The sequence below is a fragment of the Natrix helvetica genome (genome assembly GCF_964273705.1).
Source record: "Natrix helvetica genome assembly, chromosome: Z".
NCBI classification, from domain to species: domain Eukaryota; kingdom Metazoa; phylum Chordata; class Lepidosauria; order Squamata; family Natricidae; genus Natrix; species Natrix helvetica.
The window spans coordinates 117300358-117325733 of NC_138554.1; the positions used below are offsets into that span (position 1 = coordinate 117300358).

General features: G+C 35.5%; 2 protein-coding genes across 3 annotated transcripts in view; both read left to right on the forward strand.

Annotated features, from left to right (window-relative positions):
- The window catches only part of STEAP2 (STEAP2 metalloreductase), a 45638-nt gene extending 38294 nt beyond the window's left edge, over positions 1 to 7344 (forward strand). The window contains exon 5 of the mRNA XM_081932264.1: positions 448 to 7344. Within this exon, the coding sequence (XP_081788390.1) occupies positions 448 to 732 (285 nt within the window). The 3' untranslated portion in view covers positions 733 to 7344. The remainder of the gene's footprint in view (positions 1 to 447) is intronic.
- A 3490-nt stretch (positions 7345 to 10834) lies between these two features.
- Positions 10835 to 25376, forward strand: part of CFAP69 (cilia and flagella associated protein 69) — a 45800-nt gene continuing 31258 nt past the window's right edge. For both annotated transcript variants that reach the window (XM_081932262.1, XM_081932263.1), the window contains exons 1-6: positions 10835 to 11241; positions 14094 to 14156; positions 14550 to 14609; positions 18617 to 18729; positions 22551 to 22627; positions 23358 to 23456. In XM_081932262.1, coding sequence (XP_081788388.1) covers positions 11119 to 11241; positions 14094 to 14156; positions 14550 to 14609; positions 18617 to 18729; positions 22551 to 22627; positions 23358 to 23456 — 535 coding nt within the window. In that variant the 5' untranslated portion in view covers positions 10835 to 11118. The remainder of the gene's footprint in view (positions 11242 to 14093; positions 14157 to 14549; positions 14610 to 18616; positions 18730 to 22550; positions 22628 to 23357; positions 23457 to 25376) is intronic.

The following is a 25376-nucleotide window of genomic DNA, read 5'->3' on the forward strand; positions in this document are numbered from 1 at the left end:
CACTTCTCTATTCCTGTATTCTCCCTTTTCGTTGTTTTGACACATCCACCCTCTTCAATTTTCCCCAAGCCACCATCAAAGAAATCTTTTATATTTTCCTTTGTGAACATTTGAATATTTAAGAAGTTTCCATTCATTTTTTACTTTCTTTCTGTTAATTGCAAAAGTTAATTGGGGTCATCACACTAAAAATTACTAGACCAATTTTCAAAATACTGAACTATTTTTGTTGTATGTTCAGAAATCCTTTAGCCATGTTCAGAGTGAATGTTTATTCAGCATGTTTTGTATACTAAAATATGGAAGATACCTAATTTATTTATATCTACATTTATAAAACTTTAAGTTTTTGTAATATAGTTAGCTAAAGCTTATAGTTAGCTATCTGTGCAAATCATGATGTCAGGATTTTAATTTGTATTCGTTTCTCATCTTCAAATCTCAAAGTCTACCCTTGGATATGTCGCTCTTCTCATAAGTACTTTCCATGTATTAATTTATGGATGGAAGAGAGCCTTTGAAGAAGAATGCTACAGATTTTACACACCGCCAAATTTTGTTCTTGCACTTGTCTTGCCTTGCGTGGTAATTCTGGGTAAGATTATTTTGCTTCTACCGTGTATAAAAAGGAAACTGAGAAAGATCAGAAGAGGATTGGAAAAAAGACATTTTATACAAGATGGAAATGGATCTGATTCATATCCCTCACCAGAAAGAATTACAGTCATGTGATCATACAATGAAAATATTACCACAATGTTTGTCCCTTTAAATGTCTGTATTTAATACTGTATAGGTTTTATTTTAGGCTGAAATATCTCAGGCATTAAGTGATATTATCAGAATATAAGCAATACAGGTGAAAGCAGACATTGCATTTTCAGCATAATAGATAAGAACTAATATATTTTGAAGGATTTGATTTGTGGCAAATGTAAGCCACTTCTGCCATTCCAAGACTACAGATTTAAACAAATGTAGCAGATAACGACTTCCATTGAATTAAGTAAACTTTACTCAGAATAAATCTCTTTCCGATGAATTTGCTTGTAACCTATTAGATGTAGTTTCAGTTAGCATACAAGACCCAATAAAAGGGCCTCACAGCCACAACCACACCCATACAGTCCTCTAAACGTTATCAGCTAGTTGAAATTACTCTTCAGATTTTTAATACTACTAATGACAATTCATTTTAAATTAATCAAATGCAAAGCTTTTTATTTCTTAGCTTACAAGTGTGCCTCTGGGTGTGACTCACAACATTTGAAACAAACAGTAAAAAAAATAAACAAAACAGAATACGCTACCCTGCAATCATTATTATAAATTCAATAAAGCATAAATTGCAGTTGGTAAATATAAATTGAATACCCATTTAATAAAACCATTGCCAATGCTCATCACTAATGCAGACCTCTAAGAACAATGGCACAGCTACAGGCTAGAAGGTAGTTACAAGTTCTTTATTCTAATCCTGCCTATTCACTGGGGGTGAATGTCTCATAAAGGCCAAACTTCTTTCTTGCTTCAAACTACCTTTAAAGCTATTATAGATTTCAGCACTTCAAGACATAAATCTAGCAATTTATAGCAATTTTTACCTAATTGCTTTTCTACTTTCTGGCTTGCATTCTTAATGCTCCGATTATTAGGCTAAAGATGAGATACATTTGACATCATTCTCTAATATCATTGGGCATAGACCCCCCCTGAAGCATTTTTTTCCTTTGATACAGCACTCTCTGAAGTCAAAGATGTAGCTGCATCTAGCTATTATTTAAATTTCATATAGTACCCTAGCCAAAAATGCTAGAAAATTGTGGAAAATTAAAAAGTCAAGCAGTGCAACTGGACTGGAGCACTTCCACTGGATCCAGATAAGGCCATTCAAGGCCCTGTTTTTCACTTGAAGGAAAGGGAAAACAAAAGTGCAGTTATCTGGTAAAATGAGAAATATAAAAGTGTACAATAGGTGGTACTTCTACTTTGAATCTGGGAATTTCCTTGCTTCAGAACTGATATATAAAAGTTTTTATTTGAAATTTTTAAGAAAGCCATTATAGTTAGTATTTATAACTGTTATAATTAAAAGCTATTAATTTCTTTTAAATGTAAAAAAAAATCAAGCATAACTATTGGTCCATACAGCAAATGCTAGATGAACAATAGCTTTATTAAGATTCAACCAAAAAAGTAACAATTGTTGAAATCTCAAGACTGTTCAGCAAGCAACATATACCATATAGGGCCTTGATGGCAAACCTATGGCATGCATGCCACAGGTGACACGCAGAGCTGTTTGTTAAGGCATGCGAGGTGTTGCCCTGTCAGCTCCAGCACGCATGTGCTTGCTGACCAACTAACTTTAACCTACCTTTTTGGCTGTTTTTTGCCCTCCAGAGGCTTTCCTAAAACCTCCGGAAGGCAAAAAACAACCCAACGTGCAAACTGGGAATCTGTTCCTGAACTTCCGGGTTGTCCATAGGGCCGTTTTTCGCCTTCCAAAGATTTCAGGGAAGCCTTCTGAAGACCCCTGACGGCCTCTGGGGTGGGCAGGGGAGGCCATTTTCACCCTCCCCAGGCTTTTAGAAAGTCTCTGGAGCCTGGGGAGGGTGAACAACGGGTCTATCGTGCGCAAAAGTGGGGGGAGGGTGGGTGTCATATGCGTGGGGGTTGTGCGTGCATGCGCGCAGTGGGGTCACACACTTGGAATTATGAGTGTGGGCACGCCCACCCATGACCACCTTGAATTCCCCCTGCTTTTGGCACGGAATGAGAAAAAGGTTAGCCATCACTGATATAGGGGATGGAAGCATATACCTGTAGTGGATTCTGTGAGTAATAAGGTCTGAGGCGACTGGTGCAAGCAACTAACTTTATTAACAACCCTGAAAGAGAACAGGCAAAACGGAACAACACAAGCCTGTTTGACAGCTACTTATACCATAGCTGTCAAACAAGCAACCAATCAACAAATGCTGTTTTTCCCGCCGGGCTTGCTATATCTAGACCAATCAGGAATCTCTTGCTGCCAGCTGACATTCCGCGGCCGTAGCAGCCGTGGGATGTAACAGTACCTGTAATAGTACCTGAATCAGGTGCTTTTGTGTTAGGTTTCTCTCTTTCCCCTTCCCCCCCAATTAATAGGATAAATTGAGAGTCAATAATCTATGTTTTGCTGGAATCTTGGGAGTAGATGAGGTAAGAAATGAAGCATCTGCAAGCAAAATGCAAGCTCAGACAACCTGACCTACACTGTGTTTTATGCAAAGAATAGCAGCCATTAATTTGATTCTGAGTGCTAAGTTTAACCTAACATGCTTCATCCACAGCTTCCATTTTATATTGATATAATTAGACATCTGGTCTTGTTTTTTGATTTTTTCAGTTTCCCTTCATTGTATTATTGTAGGATTTTGTTATATAATATTTTGAATGATACTTAGCTATGGTATCGAACTGCAATTAACAGGCAGAATGGAAGAGAACTATGTGTGAAGCATGTAAACTAAACAATAACAATTGTTTAAACAATAACTATTTCAATTACAAATATAGCAGGAAAAATATGTAAGTATAGAATCAATCATCCAGACCAAAAGCGTGTAAAAAGGTGAAATTATGGCAACTGTACCAAAGTTTATTAAATTTAATAAACTTTATAATTTATTCAGTTAATAAAGTTTTGACTAGTTGCCATGATTTAACCTTCTAACATAGCAGGACTTTTGAGGGCACCCAGCAATATATCCTATACTATGAGGACCTTAATAATTTATCAGATTACCAAATGTAATCCATATTCTTCATACATACACAGACATCAAATTTCACTCAGAACAACTGAAATATAACAATTTTACTTTATGGAAGGATTTCACAACTGTTATAAACAGTTAACAATTAATAGTAAGGGTATTTGAATATGGAACATCTGATTGAAAGTACAAGCTCCAACAAATTAATCAAATAGGACAGATCTAAAACTTCCATTTACATCAATATATCATTAGATAGTCCCATGTAGAGATGCACAAGTCTAATACTTATTCTCTTGATGTATAGATGCAAATCACTAGAATTCTTCAGTTATCATATTTACATAATATACATCTTGATTCTGATATAGTGATATATATAGTAGATGGAAAAGTACCAATGTAAATTATCTTGTCTTAACTCTCAATAGTCATAGGCAATACCTCCTGGCATTCATTTATCTCCATACTGAGTAAAACTTTTGAGTAAAACAAAGATTCAAGTATAGCATGTGATTATCTTAACATAATTTTTAAAACTATATTTGGTTGGAACACACCAGGGTACCGTTGGCTACTTGTAATATTTCCTGTGATATTAATAGTATATTTTAAATATGCTTTATTATGCTTTATTAAATGTGCTATTTATGGTGTTTTCATAAAAACATAATCAGTTTCTAGAATGAATCTGCTAAAACCAAGTTAACATAAATTGATTAATATTCATTCCATTTTTGAAGCTTCAGTTGGAGGTTTTTTAAACTTTCAGTATCAGAATCTCAATCATTATTCTGTTCTTTGCTAATATGTTCCTTACTTCACTAGTTAGGTGTGTTCTACTATTGCCATTTAAAGTCAGTGAAGATTCTCAAAACATACAGCCAAAATAAATGTTATTTGTTAAGTCCTTTAAAAAAATCTGAAGCAGCCTTCTGCAGTTTTACGGTACATCATCTGTGCAAATATTTTTCTAAGGAGAGAACTAAGTAATCAACATTCAGTTGAACCATGAAAATAGGCCCTGCACTTATGGAAAAACGCTAGGAAGGGGGAAAATGTAATACAGATTGTTGGGAATTTTTTATCAGAATTGCAGTACTGCTGGGGAAACGAAGATTAATCTTATTATGCTCATGAATTATCATTACAATAAAATAATGTACATGTAGTTTTTTCTCATCATTTCTTAAATGATGCCAGAATACCAGGTGTATGTGAAAAATGTATTCACTACTCACCATCACTTTGTATATTATGTTAGAGTCCTCAAGACAGTGGAATATATATTATTATTTTGAATCATTTTCATATTTTACATTAGATTTGCAGTATTTAAATGCTTTTTGTAACAATTATTGCATAGTAGATAATAAAATGTTTTTAAAAAAATTATCTTCAAAAACCAGTACTTTTTGCTAGTATTGATATGGCTGGCGAGAATAAAAAACACCATTTGTTGCTATTATATCTATATAGTGGAAGTTCATACAGATTAGAGATAGGATTGCTTAGTTTGATTTCTTCTATTTTTAATAAAGCAGGACTGAATTCCTTAAAGCAGCAACATCTCTTTTGAGGTTTGAGCAATTGCTGTGCTCACATGATACTTAAGCACTTTTGAATCATTGTTGATCGGTGCACAGCCATAACTACTGGACTGGTACAGTTACTATGTTGTAAATAAGAAACACTGATTAACATAATTTTATAACAGAAAGGGTTAAATTATAAACCAATTTGGTTTAAATTTTTAAACTAATTTTTGACTGTATTAACAGTCAAAACTCTAAAAAATTGAAGTGGAAAAAAATGATCCCAAAAAATTAAGTCAATTTAAAAGCAATCTTTTAAATTCTTGTATTTATTAGCCATTTCTTTCATGATTTTTTTTTCCTTTCCTTAGCCATGACTGACTTCTTGTATATGCTCTATACTAAATTTCAGGTGCTGTTTCAACGCTTCTTAAATTTCATCATATTTAGAATATTAGATGTTAAAATATTTTACTCTTACAGTTGTGCCATAACTGGCTGGGATCTAGACAACCTATTAATATCAGCAGGTCAGTTCTTAGAGTTTTGACTAAGTCTAGGATAAGCTCAAACATTCTTATTTGTTCACAACTTCCCTGCATTTTCCTTAAATATATTTTAAAAATTAATTAGAAATATGAAATAGTTGCAGAAAGGATTGTAAACTATCACCAAAAAATGCAAAATTATCTTTTTAGTTATTAAATGATGTAAAATTATCCTCATAAATGTAGATTGTTTTCTAATATGATTTATCAAATACTTTTTATTTTGTTTCTTTCTGTTCTAACTGTGAGTGGAGCAGCTAAACCTGAGTAAATCCTCAACATAATACAAAGTACATGTAACAGCTACCAGTGTTGCCTCATCTTTGACCACTATGTAATGTTATATATCTATAGTTATTATCAGACATAACAGGAACATTTCAGGGTGCATCAGATTGAAATGAAGATAAACATTTCTACAGTCCAGAGTCCATTAGGCATGGATAGCTATTTTTGTTGTTGTTAGTTGCGAAGTCGTGTCCGACCCATCATGACCCCATGGACAACGCAGCTATTGCAAATTTAAATAAATCAATAAAATTCACAATGAAGGAAATTCCATCCATGTAATTTCCAGTAACATTAGCACATTGTTGTTCTCCAGTAACTACTGTATGTTCCATTGAATAAGTAAGGCAGTCTTCTAAATAAATATATTTGGATTCAGATTGACTAGATTCGGTGAGCTGTTTTTCTATCATCAGATTCTCACAAGGGAATTTATCATTAAATGCCCCAAGAAATATAAATACTTATGCTACAAATGCTACTACAAATCCAGGATATTTTATTTGTACTTGGTTGCAAATGCTCTGAAAATATTTTAACACTATATCACAAAACTTTTTAAGGAAAGTGTTCTTACAGAATTAAAAGTAGTTATTTTTCATATTAAAGAGAGATTAATTTATTTTAAATATAATACCAAATAATCAACTTGTATTTTTAGATAAAATAACCACATTGAAATACAAATATGCTACATAAAATATTATTACATATTGACTGCAGTCTTCAACCCACAAATGTACATTGCTTTTCATATGTACATGCCTTAAAAGCATGCAAAGTAACAGAAGGAAACCCAATTTATACAAAGTATATTTGACTTTAGTTCAAAGTCAAATATAGTTCAAAGCGAGTCAGTAGTATGAATCTAAGTTAGCCAAAGTGTTCCTAGAATTAATATTTTTGTTAGATACTCAAATGTAATTGCCAGAATGTAGATGTTACTGTATGCTAATTATTAGAAACTGCTCCTGCTCCAAGGTTATTTACCACAATGAATTTTGCTTAACAAAATAACAGAGTTGGAAGATACCTTAGAGGTTTTCTAGTCCAACTCCCTTCTCAAGCAGGAAATGCTATACCAGTGATGGCGAACCTTTTTTGGCTCGCGTACCACAAGTGGGGGGAGTACAGGGGGGGTCAAGTGCGGGCATGCCGCACCCATAATGCAATGCGCGACCCCCCCAGTGCGCATGCGCGCACAACGTGCAACCCCCCCATTTTTGCATGCTTTTTTCGCCCTTCCCAGGCTCCAGGGGCTTTATAGGAGCCTGGGGAGCGCGAAAAGAGCCTCCCCCGAGGCCCTCTGGAGGCTTCAGGGACCGTCCGGAGGCTTCCCTGAAGCCTTCGGAGCGCTTAAAACCACCCTCCGAGCAAACCGGAAGTGACTTCCGGTTTGCTCGGAGGGTGGTTTTAAGCGCTCCAAAGGCATCAGGGAAGCCTTGGACTGTCCCTGAAGCCTTCGGAACGCTTAAAACGACCCTCCGAGCAACCCAGGAGTCACTTCCGGTTTGCTCGGAGGGTGGTTTTAAGCGTTCTGAAGGCTTCAGGGACGGTCCCTGAAGCCTCCGGGGAGTGGGGGAGGCTCTTTTCGCCCTTCCCAGGCTCCTATAAAGCCTCTGGAGCCTGGGGAAGGCGAAAAATAGCTTTTAAAAAGGTGAACTCAGATGGCCAGCGCGCGCATGCGCGCTGGCCAGCTGACAGGGCAGGGCCTCGCGTGCCCTGACAAATGGCTCCGCGTGCCACTCGTGGCACGCGTGCCATAGGTTCGTCATCACTGCGCTATACTGTTTCAGACAAATGGTTGTCCAGTCTCTTCTTAATATCTTAATTTCTTTTTACACATTCCTTACTTTCTCTATACTCATTTTTCTTATGGGGTTTAATAACAATTCCCAGGGCTTGTTAAGGTAATTTTGATTATATCTGACATAACCATTACCTTATATTGTCAAGCCATGATTTGTACCTAAAGGACAATTTATTATAGCTTGTAAATTAATCTATTTTTCCCTTTGGATCTAACAGAAATCTGTGGAAAATTCCCACTATGCTATGTGAAATGCAAGGAAGTACATAAGCAATTTAATATTCATACATTGTAATATATTGGTCCAAGATCATTGTTAAGCCAGGCATCTCTCTCTCTCTCTCTCTCTCTCACACACACACACACACACACACGTCATCACCCAATATTTTCAATGAAACTAATATTATTGCCATATATTTTGAATTGAGTAAAAGCCATATAATAAATATAAATTGTTTATAGACTTTTAGAAAACTTCAAATATTTTCGATTTCTAAAAATATAACTTTATTTCTCATTACAATGCATTATAATATTCTAAAAGCGCTTAATGTATGTGTGATATTCAAAATAAAAGTTCTATGCATAATATAATCTGTATAACTAACTTTGAATTTTAATTTTTCATAGCTGTAAATGATTGGTTTGTTTCATTCTGTGTTTAAACTGTGTGTCTTGATTAGTGTTATTCAGTTCTTTTAATTTTGACTGTTTGTTTACTGCATCTAGAGAGTACATTAGAGTTGAATTTATGTCAGATAAATTGTTTTGTGATTCTACTGCATTTTATTTAATAGTGTCTATTTGATTGTACCAATATAAATTCTGAAATGTGTGCCCATTCTTGAACAAATGTGTGATGTTACAATCATAATAAACTTCCTTTGTGAAACGGATTTTACATGTTCAATGTGCATTTGTAATTATTTACTATGGATTATATTATATTCAATCCAATAATGTTGGAAGTAGTTTAATGCAACAAAAAATAAACATGAAATAAAATATCATATCAATAAAACACAGCAACATCATCCTAAGTAGCTACGCATCTAATTTATAGTAGAAAGGTTCCTATCATTATTTCTCTGTTCTAAATCTCTCCATTATGCAGAATACCAATACCTTCTGAGTTTGGCAATTTTTACAGAATTAGCTAAAGATTATGAAGTGGAAGTGTTAAATTTGTTGAATGAAATACAGCTGTGGATATAAAACACAAATGTTCAGAGACATTCTAGGATGTACAAGATCATAAAAGGAATTCTTGAATCCATTCTTCTAACAAGTTTCTTGTATTCTCTAAAGTTACGATATGATCAAGGTAGACACATAAATAGGAAGATCCTAATGCTCACAAAGGTGAATGACCTATGTAGGTTAATGAATAATCATTAATTACAACTCAGGCTACAATGCTGAGATAATCTGACATCTTTTCTGCTCCATTGAAGATTGTTTCAGAGAGTTCTCACAGACAGTCCATCTCTCTTTTGTCCGTCAGTCTATCAGAGATTCCATAGTGCATAAGATTTGCATGATTGAATGAACATGAGATAAATATGCTAACGTTATGCTTTTAAAATCCACCAATAGTCTCCTGGTATTGTTGAGTGATGTTCATTTTGTTCTAGTTTTGCATTTTAAAAATTCCTAACTATTGCAATGGGCAAACCTCGTGTAACATAAATTTGTAGCAAGATTTTTTGGAAGATTCGTTTTTATGGCACGTCTTCTAGGTCACATAAATTCTTAGATTTAAAAGAAGGAAGTTGGAGGGTGATCTTTATTCCTAAATTATGGTTAGGAATGAATATCTATTCTGATTATTTGTGATCTGATGGAAGGTGTTTCATCAGGATTATCTATCCATAAGTGAATGAGGCTCCCCCGTGTTCGATTTGTTGTGTCTTCAATCATTTTTGTCTGCTTATTTTTATATGATTATCCTTTTTCCCTTTTTGATTTATTGTGTATATATTGTGTATTGTACAGAGTCACACTTTGAGTTAGGTGAAAATAAAACCAAAATGACAAAGTACGGATTTACATTGCATTCCCACCATTTCATACCTGCATTGCAATGCTCCACAGAAGTAGGGATAGAAGCTATAGCCCCTTACACACATTTATAGCCAGAGGCAGCGGAATACCTAAAGAATAGCTACAGAAAGGAAATAACAGATGCAGCATTTCTGAATAGGCCTGGTGGTATTGCTGACATGCCATAAACCTATTCTGGGAAATGACTTAATTAGCATTTAGGACAAAGTAAACACTGACATGGGAAACGACACTCTTGAAGCAGAGGGATTCTCTTTAGGATTGAGAATCTTTACACTGTCTTAAGTCACTTTGCTGAATGAGAATCGGATATTTTGAAACTGCAAAAGAAACTTTTCCTGATTAAAGACTTTCGGCGGGGAAGAAAAAAACGGATGCACGAATGCTTTTAAAAATTACGATGACGATTTCTCACGTTTGTACCCATTTCTGGCCGCCAGGATCGAGGGCATCTGGTTTGCTGGGGCGAGATTTTCTTTCCCTTTTAAAGCTGTCGACGACACCGCTATAATGTAGCTAAGGTTACGGCCGGGTATTATTAATGCAGTAATGTCGTTTTGGCGGCATTCCCTTGGGGTGCTTTTCTTACGGCAATGAGCATGCTTTGGCTCGAAGGAAGGCTTACTTTCTCAGAGCTTTGATCCTTAGGGCCTTTCCCTTCCCTTTATAAACACCTTAACCCAGAGGTCTCCAACCTCGGCAACTTCCACAGCAGATGGACTTCAGCTCCCAGAATTCCTCAGCCAACAAAGCTGGCTGAGGAATTCTGAGAGTTGAAGTCCACATGTCTTACGGCGTCTTTGTAGGACATATGATAAATAACAAAGCAACTGAGGTGGCAGGAAGGAGCAATAATTTCGGGATTGCAGCAGCCCGGGGCCTCTTCCCTGACTTTCTTGCCCCGGGTAAGGGGACTCATCGCCCTAGCGGAGGACTTTGGTCTAGGCCGTGTTCGTTTGTTTTCTCTTCGATTTTTTTCCTTTGCCTGACGCCCGCTCCACCCATGGGACCGATGGAGCTTCTCTCGCTCCCATGGCAACGGCGCCCGCTTTGTTTTCCTCCGTGGAAGCGGCAGCACTGAAGCCTGAGTTGCCGATCCTTTCGGAGCCATGGCTTCCCCGGCCCTGCCGGAAGTTTCGCCGATTCTCACGGTTCCCTCGTTCGGCGAAAAACAAAGGCATCTCTCCTCTTCCTCCAGGCTGGACAGCAAACTCAGCAACGGGCTCGACCAGGTGAAAGAATGGCGCGGCCATAGAGAGTCAATTCCCTCTGTTTCTTCCTCCTCTTCTTCTTCCTCCTTCTCCTCCTCCTCTTCTTCTTCCTCCTCCTCCTCTTCTTCCTTCTTCTTCCTCCTCCTCCTCCTCTTCCTTCTTCCTCCTCCTCTTCTTCTCCCACCCCCCCCCGTCCTCCTGCTCCTTCTTCATCCTCCTTCTCCTCTCCCATCCCCTCTGATTATTATTATTATTATTATTATTATTATTATTATTATTATTATTATTATTATTATTATTATTATTATTATTATTATTATTATTATTATTATTATTATTATTATTGTTATTATTATAAACTTTATTCATTAAACATGAAACTCAGCCAACTGAACGTTCAAAAATGCATTACAAGTACCAGTGACTGGTGCTAATGTTTGATACGGGTTGCTGCCAGTGTCCTTAGGTATCAACCAAGTACTTCTTAAGATATACGATGCTCTGAGTAGCGCAACTTTTTGCAGTTCCGCTGGTGTTATTGCAGGAAGCTGCAATTTCTTGATGTGCTTTATAAAATTCTTGGACATGGTACCAAGTGCCCTGATGACAATGAGTATCACTGTTACACGTTTCATCCATAGCGGGGTAATTTCGATTGTTGTTGTTGTTGTTTGGGCCATTTAGCTGGAACTGCAGATCTCGCGAAACGGATCCTTCTGTTTCTACGGCATTTATCAAATAAGGGTTTGTTGCATTGGAATCTGCCTGAGGGCTATTAAAATTTAGAACAATTAATCTGTGGAATGACTTGCCTTCTGAAGTTGTGGGTGATCCCAACAATTGGAGATTTTAAAGAAGAGATTGAACAACCATTTCTCTAAAATGGTACCGGCTTTCCTGCCTGAGCAAGAAAGTAGGGGGTTGGACTAGAGGACCTCCAAGGTCCCTTCTAGCTCTGTTATGCTGTTATTAACAATGGCTACCACCACCACCCCTTTCTCTCCTGGGAATGGTTCTGGTGAAAACACAATCCATGTTCTTCTCTGAGAGGACCCAAAATAGACAACCGACGGTGGAAGACAATTTAGGCAAGTGTAAACAAAATTGTACTTTTATTTTGTTGTATACGATTGCACTTATGCAGGGTATAGGAACATAAAGGAGACCTTAAAAACGTAAACTAAAAGTAACAAGTCAGAATGGGCAGGATGTTGATGCACAAGCAAACTGAGGATCAATACTCATTTTTTTGTGATACAAAAACAACTACAGGTAGTCCTTGATTTACGACCACAATTGAGCCCAAAATGTTGCTAAGTAAAACATCTGTTAAGTGAGTTATGCCCCATTTTATGATTCTTCTTGCCACTGTTGTTAAGTGAATCATTGCAATTGTTATGTTAGTAACCTGGTTGTTAAATGAATCTGGCTTCTCCATTGATTTTACTTGATAGAAGGTTGCAAAAGCTGATCATGTAACCCCAGGACACTGCAATCATCATAAATATGAACCATATACAAGAATCTGAATTTTGATCTTATAACTACAGGGATGCTGCAATGGTCATAGGTGTGAAAAATGGTCACAAGTCATTTTTTCAATGTCTTTGTAACTTTGAATGGTCACTAAATGAACTTCGAGGACTACCTGAATTTAATTTAAATGTGAGCATACATATATTACCGAACAATGCTTGTGTTATGCTTACAAATAAATTTTTCACAAGACTTCATTCTAAGCACAGAAGCCTTTTATTTTTTAAACACCGACCGAGACCATATCTTAAGGCACTATAGCTCTAAGTCAAAGCCTTTTTCTAATCTGAAGATTCTAGTTCCAAGCAAATGCAGTATGAAATATAATAATAATATATAATCAATCTTGCTCAAGTACAGGTAGTCTTTGAGTTATGGCTGAAATTGGGATCAGGATTGCTGTTGCTAATAAGTGCATTCATAAAGTGCAATGTCTTGTGACCACCTCACTTTGCAGCAACAGTCTAGGCGTGTGAGCATTCTGGATATATGCAAGCATGGGAAGGACCAAGAAAGGTACATGTTAGTGCAGCAGGGCTGGGGAAAGAGGATGGAGGGTGGCATGCTTTGGTACAATCATAAAAACACTGTATAAATTTGTAGCTATATCACAGGCTTTTTATTGTTTTATCTCAAATAAGATTCTGATATATCTTTTGATAAATGAACAAATACAGTTGGGATGAATTTATGAAAAATTAAAAAATCCCGCTCTATGGTTGTGGGCCACCTGCTGGAAGACTCTCTGCCCCAGCTGCTGTGTTGCGCTGCTACAACAGCGCAACACAGCCATTCACCTGTGAGGCTATGCCCGCATCCTCTCGTCCCTGTGCTCACAAGAGAGTAGCCGCCCGGCAACCCCCCTCTCCAGCTAGGCAGAGTGCTACTCACTGACCCAGCAGTATCCCAAAGGTGTCAAGCCATGTGAGCGCCTGTTCCTCCCTGGTTCCCGTGGCTTGGTGCCTTCAAGATACCGCTAGGTCGGTGTTCACGTTCTACTTGGCTACAGGGGGAGTTGTCCAGGGGGCTTATTTTGGGGGGAGGGCTTATATTTTTGCACACCCCAAAAATCTGGCATGGCCTTATTTCAGGACATGTCATATTTTCGGGGAAACATGGTACTTAGAGTTGCTTCATAATTATCTCTGAAATAAAAAACCATTCTCTGTTTAAATTTTATACTGAGACAATATTTAAAATTTACAAATACCATTTATTAAAAGTAAAAGAAACAAGTTTCTTTTCAGATTTTATAGGCAAACAAGTTAGAAATGGAAAAGTTGTTACATTCATAGAAGTTACTAACCATTACAATCTTATTTAAATGAATATTTTAGGCAAATCACTTCATATATGTGGACCTTAATCAGGTGATCAAATTGCTTGAAGAAAGCGACTCAGTAAGTATATTATAGCAAATAATAAGCATAAATCTTATTTCTATTTATTCCAGTAGAATTTAAAGCTAGTAATATATTCTGTATATATTGTACAGAGTGCTTAAAGAAATCCAGAAGATTCTTATTAGCTCTAGCATGATTACAAATGCATACATGCTGTTGCTGTTATGCGATTATGCTTGCATGGCAAGCAAAACAATAACTTTGTCTTGCTTACTACATAAAACTGATTGACATATTTTCCTCAATACTATGAGGAAAGCCACAAGACATGCAAAGCAATGCTGGTGACACTTTGAATCTTCTGTCTCTTTGAAGACCAAATTGTTGCAAATATTAAATACTGTACATGTTCTCCTTTTGCTACTGTCATGTACTCTACTTTTTTTTAAGAATATAGAAGAACAAATCCAAGCATGTCAGAAGGTTGCAAAGCACTATGAATATGGAATTGTATCCTTTTCTCTTGTTTTGTTACATGCAAAATTAGAAGCCAAAAATACTTCTATTCCATGAACAGAAAAAAACAAAATAATATTTATCTATTTTAAACTGATAAGTTTGTTTACTTACTAAATTACATTGTAATATAATTATAATAATTATAATAATTAATAATTATATTATAATTATTATATAAAATAAAAACATATGAATAAATATTGGATTACTGCTCCATTTTTTTAATCTATACCACACCAATCTGGCAGTTCTGGGACTGGTCCAAGTCAGTAGAGTCTGTTAAACCTTCAAACCAAAGCTGATCCATACAGTTCATAATCTTTGTTACCGTATTTTTCGTAGTATAGACACACTTTTTTACCTCAAAAAAGAGGCTGAAAATCAGGCTACGTCTTATTCACTTAATACAGCATTTTTTGCCTCCCGAAGCCCCGCTCCTTCGCCAAAATGGCTGTGCATAGCCTTATGGGGGCTGGGGAGGGCAGAAATGAGCAAAAAACGACCCGTTTTTTGCCCACCCAGCTCTCAGCAGCATTCTATAAGCTACCTAAAGACTATGCATGTAATTTTTTTGACAAAAAATGGGGCCATTTTTGCTTGTTCCCCCCCTCCCAGAGCACTGTACATGCCCCCTAAAGGCTATTTATGCCTTTTGGGGGGGGGAATAGGCCCATTTTCGTGAAAAACGGACCAGTTTGGGGGGGTTTGCAGAGTGCAAAAACTTTTTTTTTCCTTTTGGAAAGTTCTTTAACTGATTGATGAGAAATAGATTGATCAGGTGCTGTGCCAGCAGAAACAAAGTCTTAGTGATTTCCTTCTCCAGCACATGGGTAAATACACCTGGAAACATCTACCTACCTACCTACTCTCTCCCTACCTACCTACTGTATTTCTCTCTCTCTCTCTCTCTCTCTCTCTCTCTCTCTCTCTCTCTCTCTCTCTCTCTCTCTCTCTCTCTCTCTCTCCTTTATCTACCTAATTACTTAACAACTCAATCTCCCTACCTACTATATTTCTCTCTCTTTCTCTCTCTCTCTCTAGCCCTCTATCTACCTACCTACTTTTTTAAAAAAAATGCCTCTTCAAAACCTTGGTGCATCTTATACTCCAAAAAATACGGTAATACTCTTTGATATTAACACAAAAATAACCATCAACTTTATACGCCATAAAGAACTTTATGTTTTTTATGAATATTTCAATGGACTATGTTAACCATGCTCCCAGTTTCTTGTACAGTGTACAAATCTTCCTCTGAGATCTATTTCAGGAATAAATGTGCAGGATCTCATTTAAAGTCTTCCTGGTCAAGCTCACATTCTTTGGCTAAATGGCCAGCATTCAGTACAAAGTCACAGAAATTAAATTTCTTCCACTGACAATATTGTCATTGTATAAATTCATTTGCAATATTGTATTGTGTATTCTCTTTTGCTTGAGTACATTTCTGTGAAGTGGAAAGATTGATGATAATGCCAAGTCTTTTAACTTCCTTGCTAGATCTTCAGAATCTATTGTGATATGACTATAATGTCATTTGCCATTTTACTTGTCCTGATGTATATTAGCAATAAAGGATTGTGGATTGGATACATCTTGACAGCTGCTATGTCACATTTCTAACCTATATTGCCAAGCAGCAAATTTCACAGGCTGATAGGTCCAGTCAGCACAGGTTTATTTCAGTTCTTCATTCTAATGAATTTGCCAAGTACTGCAAATCTTTTTATATGTTGAAGGGCACAGCTGCGTCCCCTCTGTCCTTCAGGGCTCCTTTTTCCTGTCTTCTGTTCTGCAATGTGTGTGTTTGTGAATATATGTAAGTATGTTTTCTACTGTAGGCTGTTTCTTGTAAGCCCAGAGGTATCGAATATTTTATGTCTCTTATGTTTGGTAGCCTTTATCGACTGGACTTTTTTCTTTGTATGATTCTTTTTTTTTCATGGACAATTGTTTTCTTAATCAGTTCCTATCATGCACTGCCAAATTCCTTTAGCATGCTCCCATTGTTTATTTATATTCCCCTTACAATCTTTATGTAGGCTGTAAATCACTCTAATCCACAATTGGCATTTTCTGACACACCATTGCAATTAGCATTACTCTGGAGATTACCTTTTCAGCTCCCATTGTGAAGCTTCACACAGAACATGATAGTCTTAGCTCCTCAGACATTTAACTTTTCTAATTGGCCCAATTTGGCAGAAGATTGCCAGATATGAACATTTAAAATCTTTATTGCTGACAAGAATGAAAACTTATATACAAGAAATGATCTGCCCTGCATAGTGTAGTCAATGCTTTATGGTTCAGAGTTCTTATCCAAATTAACAGTTCTCTGGTTATAACCTGAATTATTTTACAAAACACTTCTTACGAGTCTGAGTAATGTTGCTTAGTGACTCACCAAATTTATCCTATATATTCAGCTGAACACACAGTTGCATAAAACATCCCGTTCTATGCTCATTTCCCTCTTTTTGTTGTGTCTTATTCCTGTTTATTGACAAAATCCTACTTGCTTTCTCTGTTCAGTTGCTTACATTATTTGATATAAGTATAATCTTTATTGTCATTGTACTTAAATATAATGAAATTGGTTGAATATTATATATAATATAGAATCTAATAATAGAATCTACTTGTATATATTGTGTGTGTGAAATGGCAGAAAGTGAAGAGGAACTAAAGAGCCCCTTGATGTGGGTGAAAAAGGAGAGTGCAAAAGTTAGCTTCAAACTCAACATTAACAAACTAAGATCATAGCATCCGGCCCTCTCAATTCCTGGCAAATAGATGGGGAAGAAATGGAAATAGTGACAGATTTTATTTTCCTGGGCTCCAGGATCACTGCAGATGGGGACTGCAGCAAACAAATTAAAATATGCTTGCTCCTGGGGAGGAAATCTATGTCAAATGTAGACAGCATACTAAAAAAACAGGGATATCACCTTGCCAACAAAAGTGTGTTTAGTCAAGGCCATGGTTTTCTCAGTTGCAATGTATGGCTGTGAAAGTTGGACTATAAGGAAGGCTGAGCACCAAAGAATTGAGGCCTTTGAACTATGGTGCTGGACAAAACTCCTGAGAGTCCTTTGGAATGCAAGGCGATCAAACCGGTCAGTCCAAGAGGAGATCAACCCTGACTGCTCTTTAAAAGGCCAGATCCTAAAAATGAAACTCAAATACTTTGGCCACCTAATGAGAAGGAAAGACTCACTGGAGAAGAGCCTAATGCTGGAAAAGATTGAGGGCAAAAGAAGAATGAGACAACAGAGAACGAGGTGGCTGGATGGAGTCACTGAAGCAGTAGGTGTAAGCCTAAATGGACTCCAGAGAAAGGTAGAGGAAGGTAGAGGACAGGAAGGCCTGGAGGAATGTTGTCCATGGGGTCACGATGGGTGGAACACGACTTTGCAATTAACAACAACATGTTGTGTGTAGTGCAGAATAGAATAGGATCTACTTCTGCATATTTTATGTAGGACAAAATCTCATATATGTAGTTATTTTATGATTGGTAATGGGTAAACATCATGCAATCTAGGATTATTTTACTATTATATGACCAATATGGCTAGTTTGGATGGCTGATATGTCCATTAGAGCTGTCTCTTCCGATCTGGCACACCCCAAATATATTAGATTATGGTTTGCATTACCAGTAAGTGTATTTAATGGACTGCTGCCAGAGAGCAATGAAAATTGTTTCTCGCTAATTTGGAAGGCACTAAATATATTTTAGAGTTGAGATTCTACTCAGCTATTTTTATTAATTACTAAAATATTATTTGTAGAAAAGGTGACTTGAGATTGAGTAACTCTGAAATATTTATTTATCCTCTTTACTATTAGAATTCTGACACAGATACCAACATGAAAATTAATACCAATTTTACAACTAAAGTTTGGGATTTTGGTTTGTTTTTTTGTTTTTAATTTGTTATGCAAAATTATGTTTTCTGTAACCATTTTCCTTGATTGTTAATCATTATAAGCCTCTGAATGATTTAGCACACATCTCTAAAATTTTAAACTTATGTGTGGAGAAAATTCAGACAATGGACAATGTTTTTATAGAAATTACATGTGTAATTCTTAAATTGTATGGGTAAGTACTTAATTAACGCTTCTGTTTTATTCTGATATTAACGAGCCTTCTAGTTTTAGTGGCCAGAAATAATATGCATTTATTTTCATTTTAACAACAGCATATGACTTCAACATTTAGAATGTTATAAATATAACTTAGATATTGGGGAAAGTATTCTCCACAAACTATGATTGCAGTAAATAAACTGAGCAAATATTATAATGTTACATTTCATTCACAATTAATTTGAAAATGATAACACTCAGTTTATATATCATTCAGATATATAAAACCTTTATCTAAATTTGTGGATTCAACTTTCATATAAAATTAATGAAAATCTAAGTAACAAATAAATCAATAGAAAGACTCCATACTTTTATTAACTGTTGCAGGTATTTTAATAGCTTAAATGAATTCAATTAGACCAACATCAAATATTTAGGAACTCAGTCAAGTATTTCTGCTGCTTGTCCTACATAGCATACTTAAACAGCAATTGTGTGCTAGTTTTCCTGGAACACAACCAATCATTCTTAGTAAACATTATGGATATTTGTATAACTACTTATTAAAAGTGCTAAAGGTATTCTAAGTCTTGAATTTTTCTAATGTACTGAGATTATCCTTAAATACCTTTAAGATTACCAATATGTCTTCTCCTCTGCTTATATTGTTTAACTTTGCTGCCACATTCTGGGCATATACATATTCACTAGTTATAATAATGCAGTTGCAAAATCTAAATATTTCATTGCTCTTTCCTGAAGAGAGGAATGAACCAAAGCTTATTACTGTATGTTTTAAACATCTTAATAGCATTAAAATATCTTTCAATGTTTTTCTGCAGTGCTTTTCATTCAGATTGTCCTCAGTAGAATTGCTACACAACTAGAGGATTGCACTATTTTCAAGTATTAGATTAAGATTGGAAAAGATCACAGTCAGATTCATGCTCATCTAAATCTCAAGATACTCAGTGATGTTGGGTCAGTTGAAATTGGTCAGCCTAGCCTATTTCATAAGATGGTTGCAAAATATTGACAGAAATTGGATAGTGAGATTTTTTTATGCTGCCTCGCCTTTGGGAGGAGAAGCAAGATATACATGAACTAAGGAAATAAATAGGCAAGTCTAATGACATTACATTCCAGAGGGACAAAGTGATTACTGATAATCAGATTATCCCATAGGCTTGTCCCTTGGCAGATTTATTTCATATTAGGATCTTTCTGCAGGATCTGGTAGGCAGGGTCACTGCTGGCATATAGGGCCATCTTGTGCAGAATTGTGCTTAGTATTCCACAAAAACATCTTTTTAATATTAAAATTTATTAAATGTAGTTATAATTACGTGAAGGTCCTTGATCATCGATTTTGGTGGACAAAATGTGTATATAGTTGGTGAGCCTGTTGTTGATACTTTATTTCCTGTTTTTTAACTTGCCATTGACCTTCCCTTTTATGTTGTGGTCTTCTGTGGCATACATTTTGTACATCAGATTACAGTGGCTTTGTTGGTAGACTTAATTTCCATTTGCTTCAGTGGAATAAAGTGGAATAACTAATGTTCATTATTAGCAAAATTAATTATTCAAAGTTCATTTGAGAAGATATTTATTTTGTAAGGAAAAATCAAACCTTAATTTTTCTTGATCTAGTGTTTTTGAAAATTAGTATTCTGCAGTTCTATAGATAATCCTCAATTTACAATCATTTAGCATTTGACAACCATTTGAAATTGCAGTAGGGCTGAAAAAAATATTTACATCTAGTTCTTACAACCATTGTATTACCAATATGGGCTTGTGACCATATTGCATTTGTAATAGTTGCAGTGTTGTGAGATCACACAACCATCAGTTACAGCTGTCCCAGTAGGATTGAAAAGCAAAATCAGTGGGGGAGTGTGATTTATTTAATGACCATATGATTCATTTAACAACTGTGGAAAAAACAGTTGTAAAAGCAAGTATGACTCACTTAATAACCATATCACTTAGCAGTGTAAATTCTTGTCCTAATTGTAGTCACAAAGTGAAGACTATCTTTATGATCATTCCAGACATGTGGTCCTTCTGATGTTATAAAATTTCAACCTGCAGAAGTCAACCAGTGTGACTAACATTTGAAAATGCTGAAAATTTTCTTTAGTAAAATTTTGATGGACACTGTTTTGCCCATCTCCTTCCCAATTCCCTTCAATGGGATCATTTATGTTAGAGAAAAATAACTGTTGCATTTCAGTTGATTTTGATGGCATTATTTATTGTCAGTAATAGTTAAACTTTACTGGCATCATTGTTGTTTTCTAATATTGAAACAAAAAAAGAAACAGTAGCAAAAAGGGACTGAAAGAACATTAAAACAATAGACTGGAAAATATATATTTTTAAAAGACCAAATATTTTTTTCCACTTCCATCTTATCAAATAGCACCACTTTCAAATAACAAATCAAAATACTTATTTCAAAATACAAATCAAATAACATAGTCATCAGTAATTATAAGCTCAGTAAAGAATAAATATATTCATGGTTTGGTTTTCTGGTGTGTGTGTGTTTGCGAGTGTATAAACAGTTTTGAAATACAGTCTTTTTATTATATTTAAAATTACAAAAATGAAAGTTGAGTATATAATGTGAAATAATTTGCTTGTTTTTTGAAAAGTATATTACTTTCACTGGGGCTTACTATATAGCATAGACAGTTTAAGCCAGGCCTGTACAATGTATTGAGGAGAGAGGGCCACATTAATAAATTAAAAAGCAGATATAACTTTGCCCCATCTTTTGGAACAGTTGTGATAGTGAATTTACTTTTTGAAAAATGCCTACAGCTGCACAAGGGTGCTTAACAGACTGTATGTATCCATATGCTGTATGCTATATATCAGGGGTCCCCCAACCTCTGGGGCACTCAATACTAGGACACAGTCCATTGGCCAAAAAGCTACTTGAGTATGTGCACAGCCCTGCTCATGCAAGCATCGTGGGCATTTATGGCTCCACACGCACGAGCCTGCCCCACCCACCAAACCATCCTCTCTTTCCCCACTCACCCCATTCCAGGCTACCAACCAGAAAGGTTGGGGAACTTGGCAGTATATGATCTAGATTCTGTTGAGAGTACTTATAGAATCAGATTCATTTTCTCTTTACATTAATTATTGAATATTGTAAACATCACTCTTTTTAATAGTAAACAAAGTGGCAAATAATCACTATTTTGTTGGGATATACCTAGCCAGGCAATAGAGACACTGCAAGTACAGAATTAGCTAAAAGTTTTTGCGCCATTGCAAGAGTTCCAGAACTCACACACACAAACAAACAAACACACACACACACACACACACCTACCTTAAGCTCTTTAGAACCTTATGTATATGTTCCCAGGCTGGCTAAGGTTGGCAATCTGAGAAGATTTCTGTGAAATAGGCAAAATATAATGTAGTAGTGAGCTTGAACCTTACACATATAGGCCTGGTTACATGACCCTTAACCTATTTAAACAATAATACATTTGTTTCATCTCAGATATTAATATCAGTGCACAATCTTGATTGGTGTATTATTTAAGTTTATTTGTTTAGGCAAAATAATTTATTTCTATTTTACTTTTCTATTTAATACAGCATTGATATGATATTCAAGTTTATAATCCATATATAGTTGACAGATCTGCAAAATATTAAAGTGAAATCAGTAGTTAGAAATAACATACATTTTTTATTTTTTTCATGAAAATTGTAGTCATTATTATTCAAGTATTTATCATTATTTCTCTCATGCTTTTTAAATTGCAACTGTAATAATTGATATATTTAATTCTGCAGGTTACCATTTTACAAAAAGAAGTTATCTGATGAAGAAAAGTATGCTAAAGAAGTTCAAGAATCAATTGCACAATTGGGTAATATTAGATGTAGACATATCTTCCTTATATAACTTCACCTCAACTTAGGACCACCATTTGAAATGGTTGTAACTCATTACATTGGTAACTTCATTCACCGGGGTGATTGGACCCAATTATTTGAGTTTTTTGCAGTGTTCATGAGTGAATAATTGCAAAGTTAAGAAAATCCATAATGCAAACCCATTCTTCTGAATGATGCCTTTTGCCAGAAATTCACAAAAAATGCTGCAACATGGCAGAGTCATATTGGCTGGCACGCACAGCATTTCCCGTTCCTCTTCTGGTGTGCATACGCACATGACAATCAGCTGTTTTTTGCATATGTGGCAATGCTGGAAACCAGTTTCTGTTGTGCGCATGTGCACCAGCCAGCTGATCGTCATGCGCACATGCACGCGAGTAACCAGAACAACAAGATGGCTGGTGCACATGCACATGCCGGAAACTGGAAGTTCATTTTCCACGCGCATGCCCACTTGGCAGCTTCTCTTCTGGGACACATCCCCAATGAGTGCACGCACACTCTCTTTTTGGCACTTGGTGATGAAAAGGTTCACCCTCACTGATATAGTGGGATAGTTTATTCCTCCTTAGCTCTTGAAACAAAGAGCATTGTAATTAAATACAAAGAAGAAATGGATATAATGTTCATATATAAATAAATGAATAAAACTCATGCAACAGAATGTCATAAAAGTGTATTATAGTTTGCCTGTTGTTTCAGGTCACTTGATCAGAGTTCCGTGTTCTCAAATAAGAATACAAATATGTAAATGCATTATTAGCTTTTACCATGCTGAGCCATCAGTAAAAGAATTTGAAGGTAAGAGTTATTTTATATTTTGATATATTTTAATAAAATTAGTTTACCACAATGTTAAAAATATGAACAGTCTATCTATATAGTAAATGAGAGAGCAACAAGTTGATTGAGGAAAACTGTAACATCATGTAGAATACAAATATTTCACATGAAATCTTACATGGTTGACCATCCTGCAAATGCAAGTAGATAAATAGATACCATTTTGGTGGGAAGATAATAGCATTCTGTGCATCTCGGCATAAAGTCATGCTGATCAATGACCACGAAATTGTCTTCGGACAACACTGGCTCCCTCAGCTAAAAAGCAAAGATGAGCACTGCCCCCTAGAGTCACATACGACTGGACAGAGGAAATATTTATCTTTACAAATATATTTCAACCATTATGCCTTAGATGTCTGAATGAAATGTCACACAATATACTATACTAGAAGTGCGATGAAGAAAAAGAAAGGAACCATTGTTTCTTTGCTATGGAGAACTGCTTATTTTGAGTAAAAGTGTGAATTAAATCACAAACACATTTGTTACTTTTGTTTATTAAAGTAATACATTTAGTTTTACTTTACTAGACTACTTATTTTTATCATATCTTGTTAAATTTAATTATTTCTAAAGTTATTGTGTGTATTTTAAATATAATAGATTGGTCCCATTGAAAATCCATGTATTTCCAAAATTGATGCAGTGAATAGACATAAATATTCATAATTTTATCTTTATGCAAATATGCAGGTCATCTACAAGATGGCAGTCCCTGATATCTAGAATCACTAATGTTTTGGATTATTAGTTATAATATGAAATAATTACCGGTGATTATCTTGCTGCTTAACCTTAATTATCAGGTTGGTCCTATGGTTACCATTTCTGCATAGAAAACAATTATATGCACATTATTTGCACATAGGACTACATTGCAGTAGTGCTGTGTGCTCTTTTTGGGTTTAAATACAGAGATATGTAGAAAAGTACTACTAGTGAGCAATTTTTCGTAGATTGGATTCCATATAATTTAATCATTTTGGGTGTAGGTATCTGGAATAATCTGAAATTCCACCCCAAATTCATATTTAGTTGTCCTCTCTTAGTATAAAAAGTTCTGAGTAGCATAGAAGCATAATTCCATATTTAGTGCTAATCTAACAGATCATGGAATATGGTATCTATGAAGAAATTGAATAACTGTTCCGTAAATGTCAGCTTAGCCCTTAAAGGGAGGAAGGAATAAGACATAATAAGATTGCTTTGCCTTGACTTGCTTTTGTGTAAGAGGAATGAGAGAGATTTTCAAGATTCTGTTATACCTTTTAACAATAAAATAGAATTCTAACAGTTCATGTAGTGCCAATTTCCTCTATCTTAAAGGCCTAACAGATCTATTAATGAATCAAATGTGTATAGGACTGTGTGTTAACCATAGTTTACTTTCAGCATTGTGTTTGCATGTATCCCTCTGTCCATTATTAACCTTTATTCTGTTAGGAATAAATAAGCTTAATATATTATTTTATGTTTAATCAAAACTAGTAATACAATAGGAATAATAGCCTGACTTTAATTGATGCACATTTGTTTATTCTGATATATTTATCAATTTTAGAATCTTATAATAATAAATTAATTATTATTGTCAGTGATCTTGATGCTTGGGAGTGCAGTGTGGTAGTTAAGGCGTTAAACTATAAGTAGTCCACCACTTACAACAATCCATTTACCATATTTTTTGGACTATAAGACACACTAGAGTATAAGACGCACCATGATTTTGAAGAGGTAATTTTTTTAAAAAAATGTTTTTGCATTCTACAGGCTCCCAAACTTTCTGCACACCTTATTTTTTGCAAAAAAAAGAGGGGGGGCATGCAGAGGTTTTGGGAGAGTACTCCTGGGGGCTGGGGGGGCACAAATGGCCTG